The sequence below is a fragment of the Hypanus sabinus genome, chromosome 19, assembly GCF_030144855.1.
Source record: "Hypanus sabinus isolate sHypSab1 chromosome 19, sHypSab1.hap1, whole genome shotgun sequence".
Taxonomy (NCBI): Eukaryota; Metazoa; Chordata; class Chondrichthyes; order Myliobatiformes; family Dasyatidae; genus Hypanus; species Hypanus sabinus.
Window position 1 is genome coordinate 24,531,580 of NC_082724.1, and position 17,477 is coordinate 24,549,056.

Below are 17,477 nucleotides of genomic sequence, written 5' to 3' on the forward strand. Positions count from 1 at the left end.
TACTGCACAGAGTCTTGCCATCTTCAGAAGTTTTCTGATGACTCTGCCATAGTTGGATGCATCAGCAAGGGAGATGAGGCTGAGTACAGGGCTATGGTGGGAAACTTTGTCACATGGTGCAAACAAAATCAGCTGCAGCTTAATGTGAAAAAGACTAAGGAGCTGGTGGTGGACCTGAGGAGGGCTAAGGCACCAGTGACCCTGTTTCCATCCAAGGGGTCAGTGTGGACATAGTGGAGGATTACAAATACCTGGGGATATGAATGGACAATAAACTGGACTGGTCAAAGAACACTGAGGCTGTCTGCAAGAAGGGTCAGAGCCGTCCCTATTTCCTGAGGAGACTGAGGTCCTTTAATATCTGCTGGACGATGCTGAGGATGTTCTACGAGGCTGTGGTGGCCAGTGCTATCATGTTTGCTGTAGTGTGCTGGGGCAGCAGGCTGAGGGTAGCAGACACCAACAGAATTAACAAACTCATTCGTAAGGCCAGTGATGTTGTGGGGGTGGAACTGGACTCTCTGACGGTGGTGTCTGAAAAGAGGATGCTGTCCAAGTTGCATGCCATCTTGGACAATGACTCCCATGCACTCCATAATGTACTGGTTAGGCACAGGGGTACGTTCAGCCAGAGACTCATTCCACCGAGATGTAACACTGAGCGTCATAGGAAGTCATTCCTACCTGTGGCCATCAAACTTTACAACTCCTCCCTCTGAGTGTCAGACACCCTGAGCCAATAGGCTGGTCCTGGACTTATTTCCACTGGGCATGATTAACTTACTATTATTATTTAATTATTTATGGTTTTATATTGCTATATTTCTTCACTATTCTTGGTTGATGCGGCCGCAACGAAACCCAGTTTCCCTCGGGATCAATAAAGTATGTCTGTCTGTCTTCTGTAGACATTTATCTGTTCCATTTGTGCTAGTTTGTCTCTAAAGAACAGAACTTTCCTGCATGGATTGACAACAGGAACCACTGTCGGTGATCACCTTGGTCTGCAAAGCCGCTTTGGAAACTCTTTTCACCAGATTGGGCCAGTCCTGGAGAAGGGCCTCGGCCTGAAACATTGACTAGTTAGTCTTTGCTGCCTAGCCTGCTGAACTCCCCCAGCACTTGTGTGTGTTGCTTTGGATTTCAAGCATCTGCATATTTCCTCATGTTAAAGAAAAATATATAATTTTTTGAAAAACTTATCTCTGATTGCTGCTACTAAATTTTATCATTCTGTGAAGTGTGTTGTTAAACTGGCTGTGAAGCAACGAACTCTCCTTGCAACAATAATTTCAGGTTGACCTTAAAATTATCTTGGCAACAAATTATTTACTTTAATTAGTCGTTAACACAAGAGTGAAGATTTTTGTGACTGTCTATATTTCACTGAAACAGGATCTTTGCACAGTATCCTGTGGTGTGTGAATTGTACACCCGCGATCCAGGAAGTGAATCAGAATCAGATTTAATAGCCCCAGCAAATATCGTGAAATTTCTCAATTTAGCGGCAGCAGTACAGTGCAATACACAATAAATATGGTGAGGGGGGGGTGTGGAATCAATTACTGTAAGCATATATATGTATATTAAACAGTTCAATTAAAAATAGTGCAAAAACAGAAATAATAAAATATAAGGTAATGTTCATGGGTTTAACGCCCATTTAGGAATTAGGTGGCAGACTGGGAGAAGCTGTTCCTGAATTGCTGAGTGTGTGCCTTCAGGCTTCTGTATCTCCTACCTGATGGTAACAGTGAGAAGACGGCATGGCCCAGGTGGTGGTGGTCCTTAATAATGGACATGTCACCGCTCCTTGAAGGTATCTTGGATACTGCGGAAGATACCCAAGATAGCGCTGAATAATCTTGCAACTTTCTGAAGCTTCTTTCGATCCTGTGCAATAGCACCGCTCCCCCCCCCCCCGTACCAGTCAATGATGCAGCCTATCAAGATGCTCTCCACCGTACATCTGTAGAAGTTCTCCAGTGTTTCAGGACAAATTAAATCTCCCCAAAATATAGCTGCTGTCTTGCCTTCTTTATAGCTGCATCGATGTGTTGCAATCAGGTTAGATCCTTAGGGATATAGACACCCAGGAACTTGAATTTGCTCACTCGCTCCACTTCTGATCTCTCTATGAGGATTGGTTCGTATTCCCTCGAATTGCCCTTTCCGAAACCCCACAATCAGCTCTTTGGCCTTACTGATGTTGAGTTCAAGATTGTTGCTACGACACCACTCAACTAGCTGGTATATCTCACTCATGTACGCCCTCTCGTCACCATCTGGGATTCTGCCAGCAAATTCATAGATGGCATTTGAGCTATGCCTAGCCACACAGTCATGGGTATGGAGAGGGTAGAGCAGTGGGCTAAGCACACACCTCTGAGGTGCACCAGTGTTGATTGTCAGCAAGGAGGAGATGTTATTCCGGTCTTCCGGTTAGGACTCGAGAATCCAATTGCAGAGGCTCAGGTTCTGTAGCTTTTCGATCAGGATGTAGGAATGATGGTGTTAAACGCAGAGCTATAGTCTTCAAAGAGAACCCTGATATAGGTGTTTGTATTGTCCAGGTGTGAAGAGCTGTAGACATTGCGTCTGCTGTTGACCTATTGTGGCGATAGGCACATTGTCGTGGGTCCAGGATCTTGCTGAGGTAGGAGTTTATTCTAGCCATGACCAACCTCTCAAAGCATTTCATCACCGTAGACGTGAGTGCTACTGGACGACAGTTGTTAAGACAGCTCACACTACTCTTCTTGGGTACCAGTAGAATAGTTGCCATTTTGAAGCAGGTGAGAACTTCTGACCATAGCAGTCAGAGATTGAAAGTGTCTTTGAATATACCCGCCAGTTAGTTGGCACAAGTTTTCAGAGACTTACCAGATACACAATCGGGCCCTACCCCTTGTGAGGATTCGCGCTCCTGAAAGACAGAGGTCACAGGGTCACCGGGTGCTGCAAGATCCTCACTGCTGTAGTTATATTCTCCCTTTCAAAGCGGACGTAGAACACATTGAGCTCGTCTGGTAGTGCAGCAATGCTGTCATCCATGATGTTGGGTTTCGCTTGATAGGAAGTAAAGTCATGCAAACCCTGCTAGAGTTGACGTGCATCTGAAGTCGCCTCCAGCTTTGCTTGGAATTGTTTATAGACTCTTGAAATAGCCCTCCATAAGTCATACCTGGTTTTTTTTTTTGGACAGGCCTGGGTCACCAGACTTAAACGCCACAGAACTACAAACTTGTCGGTCCATCCACAACTTTTGGTTTGGGAATGTAAAGCAAGTTTTCGTAGGCACACACTCACCCACAGAGGTTTTAACAAAGTTGGTAACAACTGCAGCTTATTCATCCAGATTCAAAGATGAATCCCTGAATACAGTCCAGTCCACCGATTCAAAGCAGTCCTGTGCTTCCCCTGTCCATGCCTTCTTGGTGTTCACTACTGGTGCTGCAGTCGTCAGTCTCTGCCTATACTCAGGGTGCAGAAGTACAGTCAGGAGATCAGACTTCCCCAAATGAGCGCGAAGAATGATAGTGCAACAGTGGTCCAGTATGTTGCTTCCTCTGGTAATGTACGGGATTTGTTGATGTAATTATTTACTGACCTTTTCAAGCTAGCATGCTTAAAATCCCCCAAATGATGGGGGAAGCGTCAGGGTGCGCTGTTTCAGGCATTGGAAGGGGAGGCGACAGTATGAGTACGCATGTGCAGAGGAGGGAGCCGGAGCTGCAGCACCAGCCCCAGCCTCAGGAGGACAAAGACGCCGAAATGCCGGTGACCGAGAAGGACCTGGCCGAGGACGCGCCATGGAAAAAGATACAGCAGAACACGTTCACCCGTTGGTGCAACGAGCACCTGAAGTGCGTGAACAAGCGCATCCACAACCTACAGAGCGACTTGGCGGACGGGCTGCGGCTCATCGCCCTGCTCGAGGTCCTGAGCCAAAAGAAAATGTATCGCAAGTATCACCAGCGACCCACCTTCAGGCAAATGCAGCTGGAGAACGTGTCCGTTGCACTCGAGTTCCTCGAAAAGGAGTTGAGAGGGTAAACAGCTTCAAGTTCCTCGGCATCCACATCACCGAGGATCTCACATGGTCTGTACACACCAGCTGTGTGGTGAAAAAGGCACAACAGCACCTCTTTCACCTCAGACCGTTGAGGAAGTTTGGTATGGACCCCCAAATCCTAACAACTTTCCACAAGGGCACAATTGAGAGCATCCTGACTGGCTGCATCACTCCCCAGTATGGAAACTATATCTCCCTTAATCGTCTGGCATGGCGGGGTGCGACTGCACAAGATCAAAGTCAGCTCCATCATGGCCACTAGCCTCCGGAGTATCCAAGACATCCTCAAGGAGCAATTCCTCAAAGACGGAGTTAACCATTAAGGACCCCCATCACCCAGGACATGCCTTGTTCTCATTGCTACTGTCAGGTCCAGAAGCCTGAAGACACACACTTAATGATTCAGGAACAGCTTCTTCCCCTCTGCCATCTGATTTCTGAATGTTCATTGAACCAACAAACACTACCTCACTACTTTTTAAGCATATTTTGCACAGGCTATTTAACTGTTTTATATATATATATATACACTGTAATTCACGCTTTTTCTATAAATATTGCATTGTACTGCTGCTGCAAAGACAACAAATTTCACGACGCAAGAAAATCTGCAAATGCTGGAAATACAAGCAACACAAACAGTGTGCTAGAGGAAATCAGCAGGCCAGGCATGCTGCAGGCAATCAGCAGGCCAGGCATGCTGCAGGCAATCAGCAGGCCAGGCATGCTGCAGGCAATCAGCAGGCCAGGCATGCTGCAGGCAATCAGCAGGCCAGGCAAAGATGCTCTTTGGAAAAGAGTAAACAGTCAACATTTCAGGCCGAGACTCTGTCCTGGTGAAGGGTTTTGGCCAAAAACATCAACTGTTCCCTCTTATCCAAAGATGCTGCCTGGCCTGCTAAATTTCATAACATATGCCAGTGATATGAAACCTGATTCTGATTCTGAAACAGTAGCACAATTACAATTGTGTGAGTAGGCTCTATAGAAAATCAGTAAGCACGAAAGAATAATCTAGTGAAAAAGTATCATCGTTGAATATACATGTAAGAATAAAACTAGCTTTTTAGACAGTAATTTAAAATAATTTTTAGGGAAATATTTTTTTAAATGCTACTATAAATGCAAATTCTATGTGACAATGAAGAGTATGCACTCGCCAAGAAAAGTTAATTTCCTTTCAAAATATAGGTATCAGGATTTAATTGAAGTTGTAGTGGTAGATAGTGATGCAGTGGTAGATCATGTTTAGCCATTTCTGACAGATGACCCCACCGCAGTAACTACAGCCTTAATGCCATACAGGATTTTATAAGTATGATAACACAGTCAGTGGAAGGCACATAGAACCAGCCTCCTGCTGCATACTCGCTGGCTGCTCTTGCTGCAGACAGCCCTGTCCAATCTGCAGTTTGTGGTTTGGGGCTGGGTGTGGAGAGGGGCAGGCTAGACACACACAGACTTAGTTGTTTAGCTACTTCATTTGCATAATCTAGTATATTTTCCCATTCATTTCATTCTGGGTTCCACTTAAATGGCATATTCATTTCTGTTTTATTTTTGTATTTTAGTAATCTTTATTTAAAACTCCAAACTTATGGCCCATCCAGAAACTCCTATGGCTCCTACAAAAGCTGGTATGGTCCCCTGGGGTGGCCATATGGCCCATATTGAGAATCACTGATTTAACCAAAGAAACCAGCATTGGGTAAAACAATCCCTCTTGGGCTTGGAATGAGATGAATCACAGTGTTAATTCATGTTAGCCTGTGCATGCTTAGCATTTCAGAATCAGAATCAGGTTTAATATCATTGGCATATGTTGTGAAATTTGCTGACTTAGCGGCAGTGGTACAATGCAATGCATGATAAATATAGAATAAATAAATAAATAACAGTCAATAATATGTATATTAAATAGTTAAAAGTAGTACAAAAACAGAAAAAAAATTGAGGCAATGCTCATGGGTTCAAAGTCCATTTAGAAATCAAATGGCAGAGGGGAAGAAGCTGTTCCTGAATTTATTCTGAGACTTAACATAACTTTTGTAAATGCAAATACACTATTGGTTCACCTGCTAACAGCTTACAGGTCTGTCAGTACTTTTACCTTCATAAAGATAACATTAATTGCTTAACTATATCATAATATCGTAAATGCTATTTTCTTAGCAATGGGTTCTCGTTTATTGTAATTGCTTTCTAAAATAAGGCTTCTGTGTAAATCCAATCATTACATGTTAGCACCCGTCTGAGTCCAGGTGGGTTCAAGACGAAATGAAGTGAGTGTAGAAGAGCAGTACCTGGAAAATGTTTCACTTTAGTAAAAACACTAAGGCAGTATAATATCTTTCACCAGAACTATTCCTAAAGCTGCTTTGCACTTTCTGGAACAAAGGAATCCTCCTAGTAACAGGTCTAATCTTCGCACTACAATCGCTCAACTATTGCTTGTGGAATTGGTCACTCTTGTGACCGACTCTAGTGAGAAGAATTGGGTTGGCCTGAAAGCTGCTTCAGTTCATATATGTAACAGCATATGCAACATCAAAAGATTTCCCAACACATGTCAATAATAAAACTGATACTGATATGCTTTTAGCTCCTTTATAATCTTGAATTCCCATCAGTCAAAGGTAACCAACAACAATGACAAAAACAAGACCTACTCTGTAGTTTATGTGCCAAAGGTTGCAGGCCCTCATAAGGTGAGTGCCAAACTTGTGACTATTGTTGTGGCTCTTTATTGGAGTATTTATCTGAACTGACCTTGTTATCAGGGCTGTTCTGTTAATCTTGCCTTTCTGACCCTCCCTCCCTCCTGCCGCAGTCTGAAGAGATGATAAGGCACCACTTTGTTTTCCTTGTAGAGGCCTGATCGTGATTACTTGCAAATGGTGTAGGAAGCTAAAACTGTTAGTGGTTGTCATGGTGATAGCCTGTGCTTTGACTGGCCCAAATTCATACCGATTTTTGTGGTCAGAACAGTAAGAAAGTTGTAATACACTAAGAAACTGTTGTAGGAAATAATGAAGGATCCCATCTGCTTTAAAGCTGAAAGGCTAAAGGCTGAATGGTACAGGAATTTCTGCTGGAATGAGTCACAATAACACAGACAGATTGAAAAAGAACACTTCAGCACATTCAGTCAGTGACGCAATCACTTTGTAAGATTAGTTTACACTAATCCTACAATAATTCTCTGTTTCTTTACAGATTACAGTTCTATTTGCTGGGCAGCACATATCTAAAAGTCCTTTTGAAGTCAACATTGATAAGGCCCATGGTGATGCCGATAAGGTAACAGCACGAGGACCTGGCTTGGAATCTTCAGGAAATTTTGCCAATAAGCCCACTTACTTTGACATTTACACAGCAGGTAAACTGATATCTGAAGACAAAGGAGCAAATAAGTACATGTTGTAGCGGTGTGCTACAAACAGCGCTAAAATTACGACACGGAGTCGGTAACTGCAGTCGAAGGAAAAACTTTATTCGAAAACTTCAGCCTCACTTTTAAGCCTCTGTCAACCGGCCCCCCATGGCGAAGAGGCTCCAAAGCTCTGTGCTCGCAAACCCCCGTAGGCTATCTAATTGTGAGTCGGTTCGCATACGCTAGGAAAAGAGCCGCCACATAACCCCCCCCCAGAACCGGCGATACACCCCCCAATGTCCACAGCCTGGGCCAGAACCTGCTTGGGAGGTCGGCCTCTGCGCCGAGGCGCCGGAAACTCGGCCGGTTGCGCCAGGTCCACATGGGCCGGCTTGAGGCGGTCCACCGTGAAAACCTCCTCCTTCCCCCCAACGTCCAGCACGAACGTGGACCCGTTGTTCCGGAGCACCGTAAACGGCCCCTCGTATGGCCGCTGCAGCGGTGGCCGATGCCCGCCCCTTCGTACAAACACAAACTTACAGTTCCGTAGGTCTTTGGGTACGCAGGTCGGGTGCCGCCCATGCTGTGAAGTGGGTATGGGGGCCAGGTTACCGAGCTTCTCGCGAAGTCTGCCCAGGACTGCAGCGGGTTCTTCCTCTTGCCCCCTCGGGGCTGGTAGGAACTCCCCGGGGACGGCCAGGGGCGCGCCGTATACCAACTCGGCCGACGAGGCGTGCAGGTCGTCCTTGGGCGCTGTGCGGATGCCGAGAAGGACCCAGGGAAGCTCGTCCGCCCAGTTGGCTCCTCGCAGGCGGGCCATGAGGGCCGACTTCAGGTGACGGTGGAAACGCTCCACTAGCCCGTTCGACTGTGGGTGGTAGGCAGTGGTGTGGTGCAGCTGAGTCCCCAAAAGGCTGGCCATAGCTGACCACAGGCTGGAGGTGAACTGGGCGCCTCTGTCGGAGGTAACGTGGGCTGGTACACCAAAGCGGGATATCCAGGTGGCGATCAGGGCTCGGGCGCAAGATTCGGAGGTGGTGTCGGTGAGCGGGACCGCCTCTGGCCATCTTGTGAACCGGTCCACGATAGTCAGGAGGTAACGCGCTCCGCGCGACACTGGCAGGGGGCCCACGATATCCACATGAATGTGGTCGAAACGCCGGTGGGCGGGATGGAACTGCTGCGGTGGGGCTTTGGTGTGCCGCTGAACCTTGGCCGTCTGGCAGTGCATGCACGTCCTGGCCCATTCACTGACCTGTTTGCGGAGTCCGTGCCAAACGAACCTGCTGGAAACCATCCGGACAGTTGTCCGGATGGAGGGATGCGCCAAGTTATGAATGGAGTCGAAAACACGTCGCCGCCAGGCTGCGGGGACGACCGGACGGGGCTGGTTGGTGGCGACGTCACAGAGTAGGGTCCTCTCACCTGGGCCCACGGGGAAGTCCTGGAGCCGCAAACCAGAGACTGCAGTCCTGTAACTCGGAATCTCCTCATCTACCTGCTGTGCCTCTGCCAGTGCCTCAAAGTCTACCCCTTGGGAAAGGGCATGAACGGTAGGGCGAGAGAGCGCATCCGCCACGACATTGTCCTTACCCGAGACGTGCCGGACATCCGTTGTGTATTCAGAGATGTAGGACAGGTGGCGTTGCTGGCGGGATGACCAGGGGTCGGATGCTTTCGTAAACGCAAAGGTAAGCGGTTTGTGGTCCGTGAACGCGGTGAAGGGCCGACCTTCTAGGAAGTACCTGAAATGCCGGATTGCCAGGTAGAGCGCCAACAGTTCCCGGTCAAAAGCACTGTACTTGAGCTCGGGTGGCCGCAGGTGTTTGCTGAAAAACGCCAGGGGTTGCCAGCGACCTGCGATGAGCTGCTCCAGCACCCCACCGACTGCCGTGTTTGATGCGTCCACTGTGAGGGCGGTAGGGGTGTCCATTCTGGGATGTACTAGCATTGCGGCGTCAGCCAAAGCTTCCTTCGTTTGAACGAAAGCGGCGGCGGACTCCTCGTCCCAGGTAATGTCCTTGCTCGGACCCGACATCAGGGCGAACAGGGGGCGCATGATCCGGGCAGCTGAAGGGAGGAAGCGGCGGTAGAAATTGACCATACCTACGAATTCCTGAAGGCCTTTGACCGTGGTGGGTCGGGGGAAGTGGCGGACCGCATCTACCTTAGCGGGCAGAGGGGTTGCCCCGTCTTTAGTAATCCTGTGGCCCAGGAAGTCAATGGTATCAAGTCCGAACTGGCATTTGGCAGGGTTAATTGTAAGACCGTACTCACTCAGTCGGGCGCAGAGTTGACGGAGGTGGGACAGATGCTCCTGACGACTGCCGCTGGCTATGAGGATGTCATCCAAATAGATGAACGCGAAGTCCAGGTCCCGTCCCACCGCGTCCATTAACCGCTGGAACGTCTGTGCGGCATTCTTCAGGCCGAACGGCATGCGGAGGAACTCGAAGAGGCCAAACGGGGTGATGAGAGCCGTCTTGGGGACGTCGTCAGGATGCATCGGGATTTGATGGTACCCTCGGACAAGGTCGACCTTGGAGAAGATCCGGGCGCCGTGCAGGTTTGCCGCAAAGTCCTGAATGTGCGGCACAGGGTAGCGGTCCGGTGTGGTAGCCTCGTTCAGCCTGCGGTAGTCGCCGCACGGTCTCCAGCCCCCCGTCGCTTTGGGCACCATGTGCAGGGGGGAAGCCCAGGGGCTGTCGGACCGCCGGATGATCCCCAATTCCTCCATTCTCTGGAACTCCTCCTTCGCCAGTCGGAGCTTGTCCGGGGGAAGCCGCCGAGCACGGGCATGGAGGGGTGGTCCCTGTGTCGGGATGTGGTGCTGTACGCCGTGCCTGGGCATGGCTGCTGTGAACTGCGGTGCCAGAACCGATGGGAACTCCGCCAGGACCCTGGTGAAGTCGTTGTCGGACAGCGTGATGGAGCCGAGGTGAGGGGCTGGCAACTGGGCCGCGCCCAGGGAGAACGTCTGAAAGGTCTCGGCGTGTACCAGTCTCTTCCTGGGCAGGTCAACCAGCAGGCTGTGAGCTCGCAAAAAATCCGCACCCAGAAGCGGTTGGGCTACGGCGGCCAGTGTGAAGTCCCACGTGAACTGGCTGGGGCCGAACTGTAGCTGCACCTGACGGGTGCCATAGGTCCTTACTGTGCTGCCATTCACGGCCCTCAGGGGGGGACCCGGTGCCCTGCTGCGAGTGTCGTAACTTGTCGGAGGTAAAACGCTGACCTCAGCCCCAGTATCGACCAAAAAGCGGCGTCCCGACCTGCTATCCCACACATACAGGAGGCTATCCCGATGGCCAGCCGCCGTAGCCATCAGCGGCGGCTGGCCCTGGCGTTTCCCGGGAACTGGCAGGGCGGGCGGCAACGGCGGGCTTCTGCGCCCCACCGCTGGTGGTAGAAGCACCAGTGGTCATTGGGCCGGGGGTTAGTGGGCTCTGCGGCCGGGCCTGGACTGGTTTGCTGCCGGGAGCGTGGCTGGGAGATCCGTGCGATGGACGCCCCGCTCACCTTTTTGGCATTCCACAGCAAGTCCGCCCGGGCTGCCACCTTCCGGGGGTCACTGAAATCCGCGTCGGACAGCAGCAGGCGTATGTCCTCGGGCAGCTGCTCCAGGAATGCCTGCTCAAACATGAGGCCTGTGTGTCCCTCGGCCAGAGACAACATCTCGTTCATTAAAGCCGACGGAGGTCTGTCGCCCAAGCCATCCAGGTGCAGTAAACGGGCAGCCCGCTCGCGCCGTGAGAGTCCGAAAGTCCTGAGGAGCAGGGCTTTGAATTCCGTGTACTTGCCGTCTGCCGGGGGCGACTGTACGAACTCCGCAACCTGGGCAGCTGTGTCCTGGTCGAGGGAGCCCACCACGTAGTAGTAGCGGGTGTCTTCTGAGGTGATCCGGCGAACGTGGAATTGGGCTTCGGCTTGCTGGAACCATAGGTCCGGGCGCTGTGTCCAGAAACCCGGCAGTTTCAACGAAACCGCATGAACAGAGGCGGCGTCGGTCATTTCTGGTCCAAAAATCGCTTGGACCGTCGGGGTCACCAATTGTAGCGGTGTGCTACAAACAGCGCTAAAATTACGACACGGAGTCGGTAACTGCAGTCGAAGGAAAAACTTTATTCGAAAACTTCAGCCTCACTTTTAAGCCTCTGTCAACCGGCCCCCCATGGCGAAGAGGCTCCAAAGCTCTGTGCTCGCAAACCCCCGTAGGCTATCTAATTGTGAGTCGGTTCGCATACGCTAGGAAAAGAGCCGCCACAATGTCTCATTTATTCCTCCCATAAAGTAGTATGCTTCAACTCATCCTTTGTACTTAATTGCACTGGTCAACTTGAGCATCTTGGATAAATAATACCCGTCAGAAACTGGATATTATGTATTTTGATTAAGAGCAAAATTGTTTTAACCTACTTGAGTATGCTGTAATGTTATTAGGAGCATTATTAATTGAGTAAAATTTGCAAGTATCTATAATTGCTGAATCATTTTCTAAAATTTCTGCTTGGAATTTGGAGTTGCCCAATGATACTAAACTTGAAGGTTTCAACTGTTTAATCACTGTTTGAATCTTCAGGTGATTTAGAGTGCAAGTTAAAGTACAAATATGCCATCTGTGTTTCTTGAAGGTGCTGGAGTTGGCAATGTTGAGGTGGTAATTGTGGATCCCCAAGGTCATAACATCAATGTGACAATTGAAGATAAGGGGAATAATACCAACCGGTGCAGCTACAGGCCCTCACACCCAGGGCATCATACAATCCGAATAGTATTTGCTGATTCACCTATACCTAAGAATCCATATTTTGTCAATATCAGCGAAGGTAGGTGGTTGTAAGGGTTTAGTCTACTTGCCTTTGGAAAGCCACTTCTACTGTACCTGCCATTGATTAGCCCATTTGAGGTATGCAGCATCTCTTTCCCATTCTTTGCCTTGCACTAGTGTCTGGTTTCAGCTACCTCAGAAGTGTAAGAATGGCATGTGGGGGAGGCCGAGGATCATTCATCCCCAGAGCCAGCTTCACACTGAGGTCACGACCTGTGCTGAAGAGCCATTGGGAAAGTATGCTCCAGACTTAGGAGGCTCGTGCACACTCTTACATGTTTGCTGAATATTTATCTTTGTTGTTTGAGTAACTTGGATATTTATTGTTTGTAAATAAATGATTAGTGTGCTTATTCGTAATCAGTGTCTTCTGTCTCATTCACCAAACCTGTGAACCTGCTTCCTCATAATATTTGGCACTGTGAGCAGGGTTTGAGCTGATTGAGTGGAAGGTGACTATCTTTAGAAGTTTATATGAACAGAGGACAGCCCCCCACCCCTGTAAGAGCAACGCCAGGTCATGCGGTGGACGTAAAACAGTGCGAGATTTGGGAGTCTCACCAACTTACTGATAGGTTCCAGGACGCCCGTAGATTGGTCAGGCCAGTTAGATTTCCACGGGGTTGAAACTGGACACCACATCCTAATGTAACGTGGTAGGATTCTCCGGGAGAAAGAATAGCTGGAGGGATGCCTTCTGGCTGTTTGCAACCATCATAAGGCACCAGCACAAGATGATTGTGGGCCTTAAAAATGAGGTGGAGAAGCTAAGTCAGTGCCCTGCACTGCTCAGCTAAATCAGAGCTAAAAGACAATACAGAGATAGCCTGTTGGCTAATGAAAGTAGAACAATTTGAGTCTGCCCAGCAGGCTAATCGGCAACCAGATCCCATTAAAGTCCAAGCCTTGATGTGGTAGGCAATGATCCTTGGGTGGATGTGGGATGTCTGGCTGGATGGTAAAAATGGGAAGAGAGGGTAGAGTGGAATCCTAGGACTGTCCCCTATGTACCCAAAACAGTACAGGCCAGGCAAGTGATCAGGCAGTCCCATATGCACGATTTAAAGCCCCGAGTGAAATGGAACCCAGTAGAGGAAGGCACTAAGGCTCTTTGCCAGTGGGATCTTATTACAGAATTATACAGTGATAGTGATAGCCCATGAGAGGATGTTGGTAGGGCATCTGGTTACAGCAGCAGCTCTCCACTTGAAAGGGGTAGTGCTGTCCTCAATAGGACCAACAGTCAGTCATCTTGTAAATGCAGCCATTCAGTTGTTGCAGGGTTTGGAGTATGTCAAAGGATGTGCATGTAGCCAGGTATGAAAGTTGGATAAGTAGACGAGGAGTTGGGGTTTCCGAATGGCCCATAAGGAAATGTTATGGTGGTGTTCAAAGCTGGGGTCCCGAAGGAGCAAGTGAATGGGGTTCCCACTCCACACTGTATGCAATATGGAGGGAATACTGCCAGGAGAGGGAGTTCATTGAGCTGTTAAGGGGAAGGGTCATTCTTTAAGCTCTCTCCTGACAAGGGCTCCTTTTGTCCTCCACTGGATTCCTTGCATTTCATTCAAGATTCCCTATATCTCTTGCTAGAGGCTCTGCAAAAGGCACTGGTGGACCTTTAAGGCTGATTTATTCTTCTGCGTCAAATGAACGGCATAGGTATGGCGTAGCTGCATAACCTACGCTGTACCCTACGCCATAGCCTGACACGTCCCTCTCCAAAAATGTAACTGTGCGTCATGGCAACACAGACCGCAACAACTGTGATTGGTCCGCTTGGTAGCATCGCATTAACTCCTGTCTATAGGCATACTATGTCTACACTGATGCGAAATAAATGATCAGAGACGATGAACCATATCGTCAAATCTACCTGCCAACATCCAAAATATTTGAAATGCATTTCCTCATCCATGTCTCTCAGTAGCCGGACAAGCACAGAAAATTCACCCTCCTTCTGCCTCAATCCGTTCAGTGGTCATACATCCCATCTCCTCTGACGTCTTCTCTCTTTTCTGTGTTGCAGTAATTTCAATAAAAGTAACCCTTGTTCAACATTTACTAGCTCCAACTCCAACATGATGCGCTCAGTCTCCATTAGAAACCCCACCGCCAACTGTGTTTTGGCGGTGAATTGCAGAATGACACAGACACACCAACACACAGGTATAAATGCTCACAATGGCGCAGGCCACTTATGAAGGTTGCGGCATCGGCTGCTACACAGAAATATAAATCAGCCTTAGTGCCTTTGTGCCTCACTGCTCTGGGGGAGGGAGTCATTCAGCCTGCCTCCCTCTTCTGTATAAATAGAGTATGAATGGGTTGAGTGCAGAAGAAATGTTGCATGAGGTGTGGCCAAATCTCAGTTAGCTTGATTTGAATATGTGTGTGTATGAAGATTTAAGCAGCTCTGTGAATGTGTCAGGACCCGCCCAGTATTGGCCAATTCTCATGTTTGCATTGAATCCCAGTTATCTTCCCTGAATGTACTTAATTCAAAAGAAACATCTGTCAGAGATGTACTGTCATCTATGCTAACTTGACAAGAAGTTCGATAGTGTTGTAGACAATTATGATTATAGAGTAGTGGGACTTCTGGGTTTGTTTCAATCAGATATCACTGTTAACTTGTTTGATATACCTGTGCCCAATTTTTAGTACAAGTGATAGTTATTTCCTAGTATTTTATTCCTTTTGATCTGAGAGACTTTTATGTTAGAGACCCTGGTGCCTGTCATGCTACTGAGTAAGGACGGTGAATTCACCAAGTTGCTGACTTCGAAGTCTTTGCTAAAGGGGCTGAGAGTGGTGACCTGATAGTAGTGGTGAAAGGCCCAAGTAAGTTTTGACAGTTTTATTTTCTTTCTTTATAAAGGGGTATATGAATTATTTTACTTTTGCTGCTCAAGCTATTTATAGAGTTGTGGAGGTGGTAAACAAATATACCCTTCACCCTACCAGGTCAGTGCTGATGATCACCCACCATTTATAGAGAAGTGAAGTATACAGTTCTGATAGCCACATTGCAGAAAAGTTGTGATTGCATAAGAGGTGTAGAGAAGATTTAATGATGACAAAAATGGGAAATTTGTAGCTCTGAGGAAAGATTGGGTAAGATGGTTGTTTTATTTTTTCAAACAGTGGAAGCTGAAGTATGACGATGTGTGAAAACTGAAAGAACCAGAGAAAATAGAAGTGTTTTCCTCAGCAGAGGGATAAAGTAAGCAGACTTAGATTTAGATCATTTGTAAAAGGATAAAGGGCATATGACTTTTTTTAATCAATAAGGAAATAGAGACAGAGACCTGATTAATTTTTCCTCCAATTCCCAAACACTGCACTCACCCCATCTTCCCACCATTGAAATAGTGATTGAGTTCCTTCGTGTCCTTACCACCCAATAGCCTTCACAACTTCTGCCATCTCCAAAGGGACCCTACCACTAAATATACCATTACCTCCCCTTGCCCACCCCTGCTTTTCACAGGGATCGCTCCCTCTGTAATTCACGTGCAATTGTTTACCCCCCACCTACCCACTAATCTCCCTCCATGCACTTACCCTCCTGCAAGTAGCCAAAGTACTACGCCTGCCCATACACCTCCTCCTTCACCTTCATTCAGGGCCCTTTCCAGGTGAGGCAACACCTCACCCGTGAATCTGCTGGGGTCGTCCATTGTGTCCAGTGCTCCTGATGTGGCCTTCTCTACACTGGTGACACTTGGCGTAAATTAGGAGACAGCTTCATTGAGCACCTCTGCTCTATCCTCCATGAGTGGGACTTCCCGGTGGCCAAACATTTTAATTCCGATTCCCATTCCTGTTCCAACATATTGATCCACGGCCTGCACTTGTGCCAAGATTAGGCCGCCCTCAGTGGAGGAGCAACATCTCATATTCTGTCTGGGTGCCCTCCAACCTGATGGAGTGAATATCAGTTTCTCCTTTCGGTGAACAAAATTGCCTGCCCCCATTCCCCAGTCTGACCTTTTACTTCTTCTCACCTATTATTACTTTTGCCTGTGTTTCCTCCTCCTTCCCTTTCTCATATTGTCTTCTCTCCTGTCCCGTCAGATTCTTCCTTCTCCAGCCCTTGACCTTTCCTACCCACCTGGCTTTACCAATCAGCTTCCAGCCAGCCTCTTTCCCCTACCACATCCTTTTAATTCAGGCGTCTCTATCCCCCTTCCCTCTAAGTCCTGTAGAAGGGTCTCAGCTTGAAACGCCTACTATTTACCCTTTTCCATAGATGCCACCTGGCTTCCTCCAGTATTTTGTGTGTGTCTCATTAGTTCAGAGTGCCAGGAACAGAGGTGCTGTCTGCATGTCGGTTTTCCCTGTGTTATTCAGATTCTTCCCAAATTCCAAAGATCCGAGGTTTGCTAGATAGTCGTGGACAAAGTTTGGTTTCAGTCTGGAGTTACAGTATCTCTGCATGATATTTTAAATGGAGCTCTAGAACACCATTTAACTTTACATTGTACTACAATCTATTAGTTATATCTCATTTTTGTTAATTGTTTAACAGGCTTACATTACTGTATCATTTAATTATCCTGAATAAAATTTTTGTTGGAGATGAAGAAATGGAGTACAATCTTAAAACTAGAACTTGATTCTGAGGCTTCTACAAGTTAAATTTAACGCTTTATGGGGAATTATCAATGCAGTTTTTTGAGTTTGACTGCTATTACTGACTAAAATTTACTTTGAACTTTTTGAACTTTGAAAAGATGAAATAAAATGCTACATATGAGTATCCTATAGTGGCACAAACCTGTATAAACTAGTAAATCAGCATCACATAATTGCATCAATTATGACTTTGACTTCTGGAAATAAGGTTTCATGGTGTTCAAAGGTTTCAAAGGTACATTTAATGTCAGAGAAATGTATACAATATACATCCTGAAATGCTTTTTCTTCACAGCCATCCACGAAGACAGAGGAGTGCCCCCAAAGAATGAATGACAGTTAAATGTTGCAACCCCAAAGAACCCCCCCAGCTCCCCTCCCACCTGCACGTAAGTGGCAGCATACAACGATCCCCCCTCCCCCACCAGCAAAAAAAAGCATCGGCACCCGTCATGTCCTGACAAAGGGTCTCGGCCCGAAACGTTGACAGTGCTTCTTCCTATAGATGCTGCCTGGCCTGCTGTGTTCCACCAGTATTTTATGTGTGTTGCTTGAATTTCCAG

General features: G+C 47.7%; 1 protein-coding gene across 3 annotated transcripts; it reads left to right on the forward strand.

Moving 5' to 3' along the window:
* The first annotated feature begins 2,953 nt into the window (after positions 1 to 2,953).
* Positions 2,954 to 17,296, forward strand: LOC132377816 (filamin-B-like). Of its 3 annotated transcripts, none has more exons than XM_059944212.1 (4): positions 2,954 to 3,572; positions 7,292 to 7,454; positions 12,077 to 12,271; positions 17,210 to 17,296. In XM_059944212.1, exons 1-4 carry the CDS (start codon positions 3,534 to 3,536, stop codon positions 17,248 to 17,250), a joined length of 438 nt encoding a protein of 145 aa, XP_059800195.1. In that variant the 5' UTR covers positions 2,954 to 3,533; the 3' UTR covers positions 17,251 to 17,296. The 3 variants fall into 3 exon arrangements, 1 of the variants encoding a protein (XP_059800195.1); XR_009506780.1 differs by lacking the exon at positions 2,954 to 3,572 and adding an exon at positions 6,390 to 6,783; XR_009506781.1 differs by lacking the exons at positions 2,954 to 3,572; positions 12,077 to 12,271 and adding an exon at positions 6,390 to 6,783 and having other exon boundaries at positions 17,210 to 17,274.
* The last annotated feature ends 181 nt before the right edge of the window (positions 17,297 to 17,477 follow it).

Excerpts from the sequence above, each read along its gene's own strand:
- LOC132377816 (XM_059944212.1), top strand. The coding sequence starts at position 3,534 with ATGATAGTGCAACAGTGGTCCAGTATGTTGCTTCCTCTG. Across the intron at positions 7,455-12,076 it reads CTTTGACATTTACACAGCAG|GTGCTGGAGTTGGCAATGTT; the intron begins GTAAACTGATAT and ends TGTTTCTTGAAG. Across the intron at positions 12,272-17,209 it reads TTTTGTCAATATCAGCGAAG|CCATCCACGAAGACAGAGGA; the intron begins GTAGGTGGTTGT and ends TTTTCTTCACAG.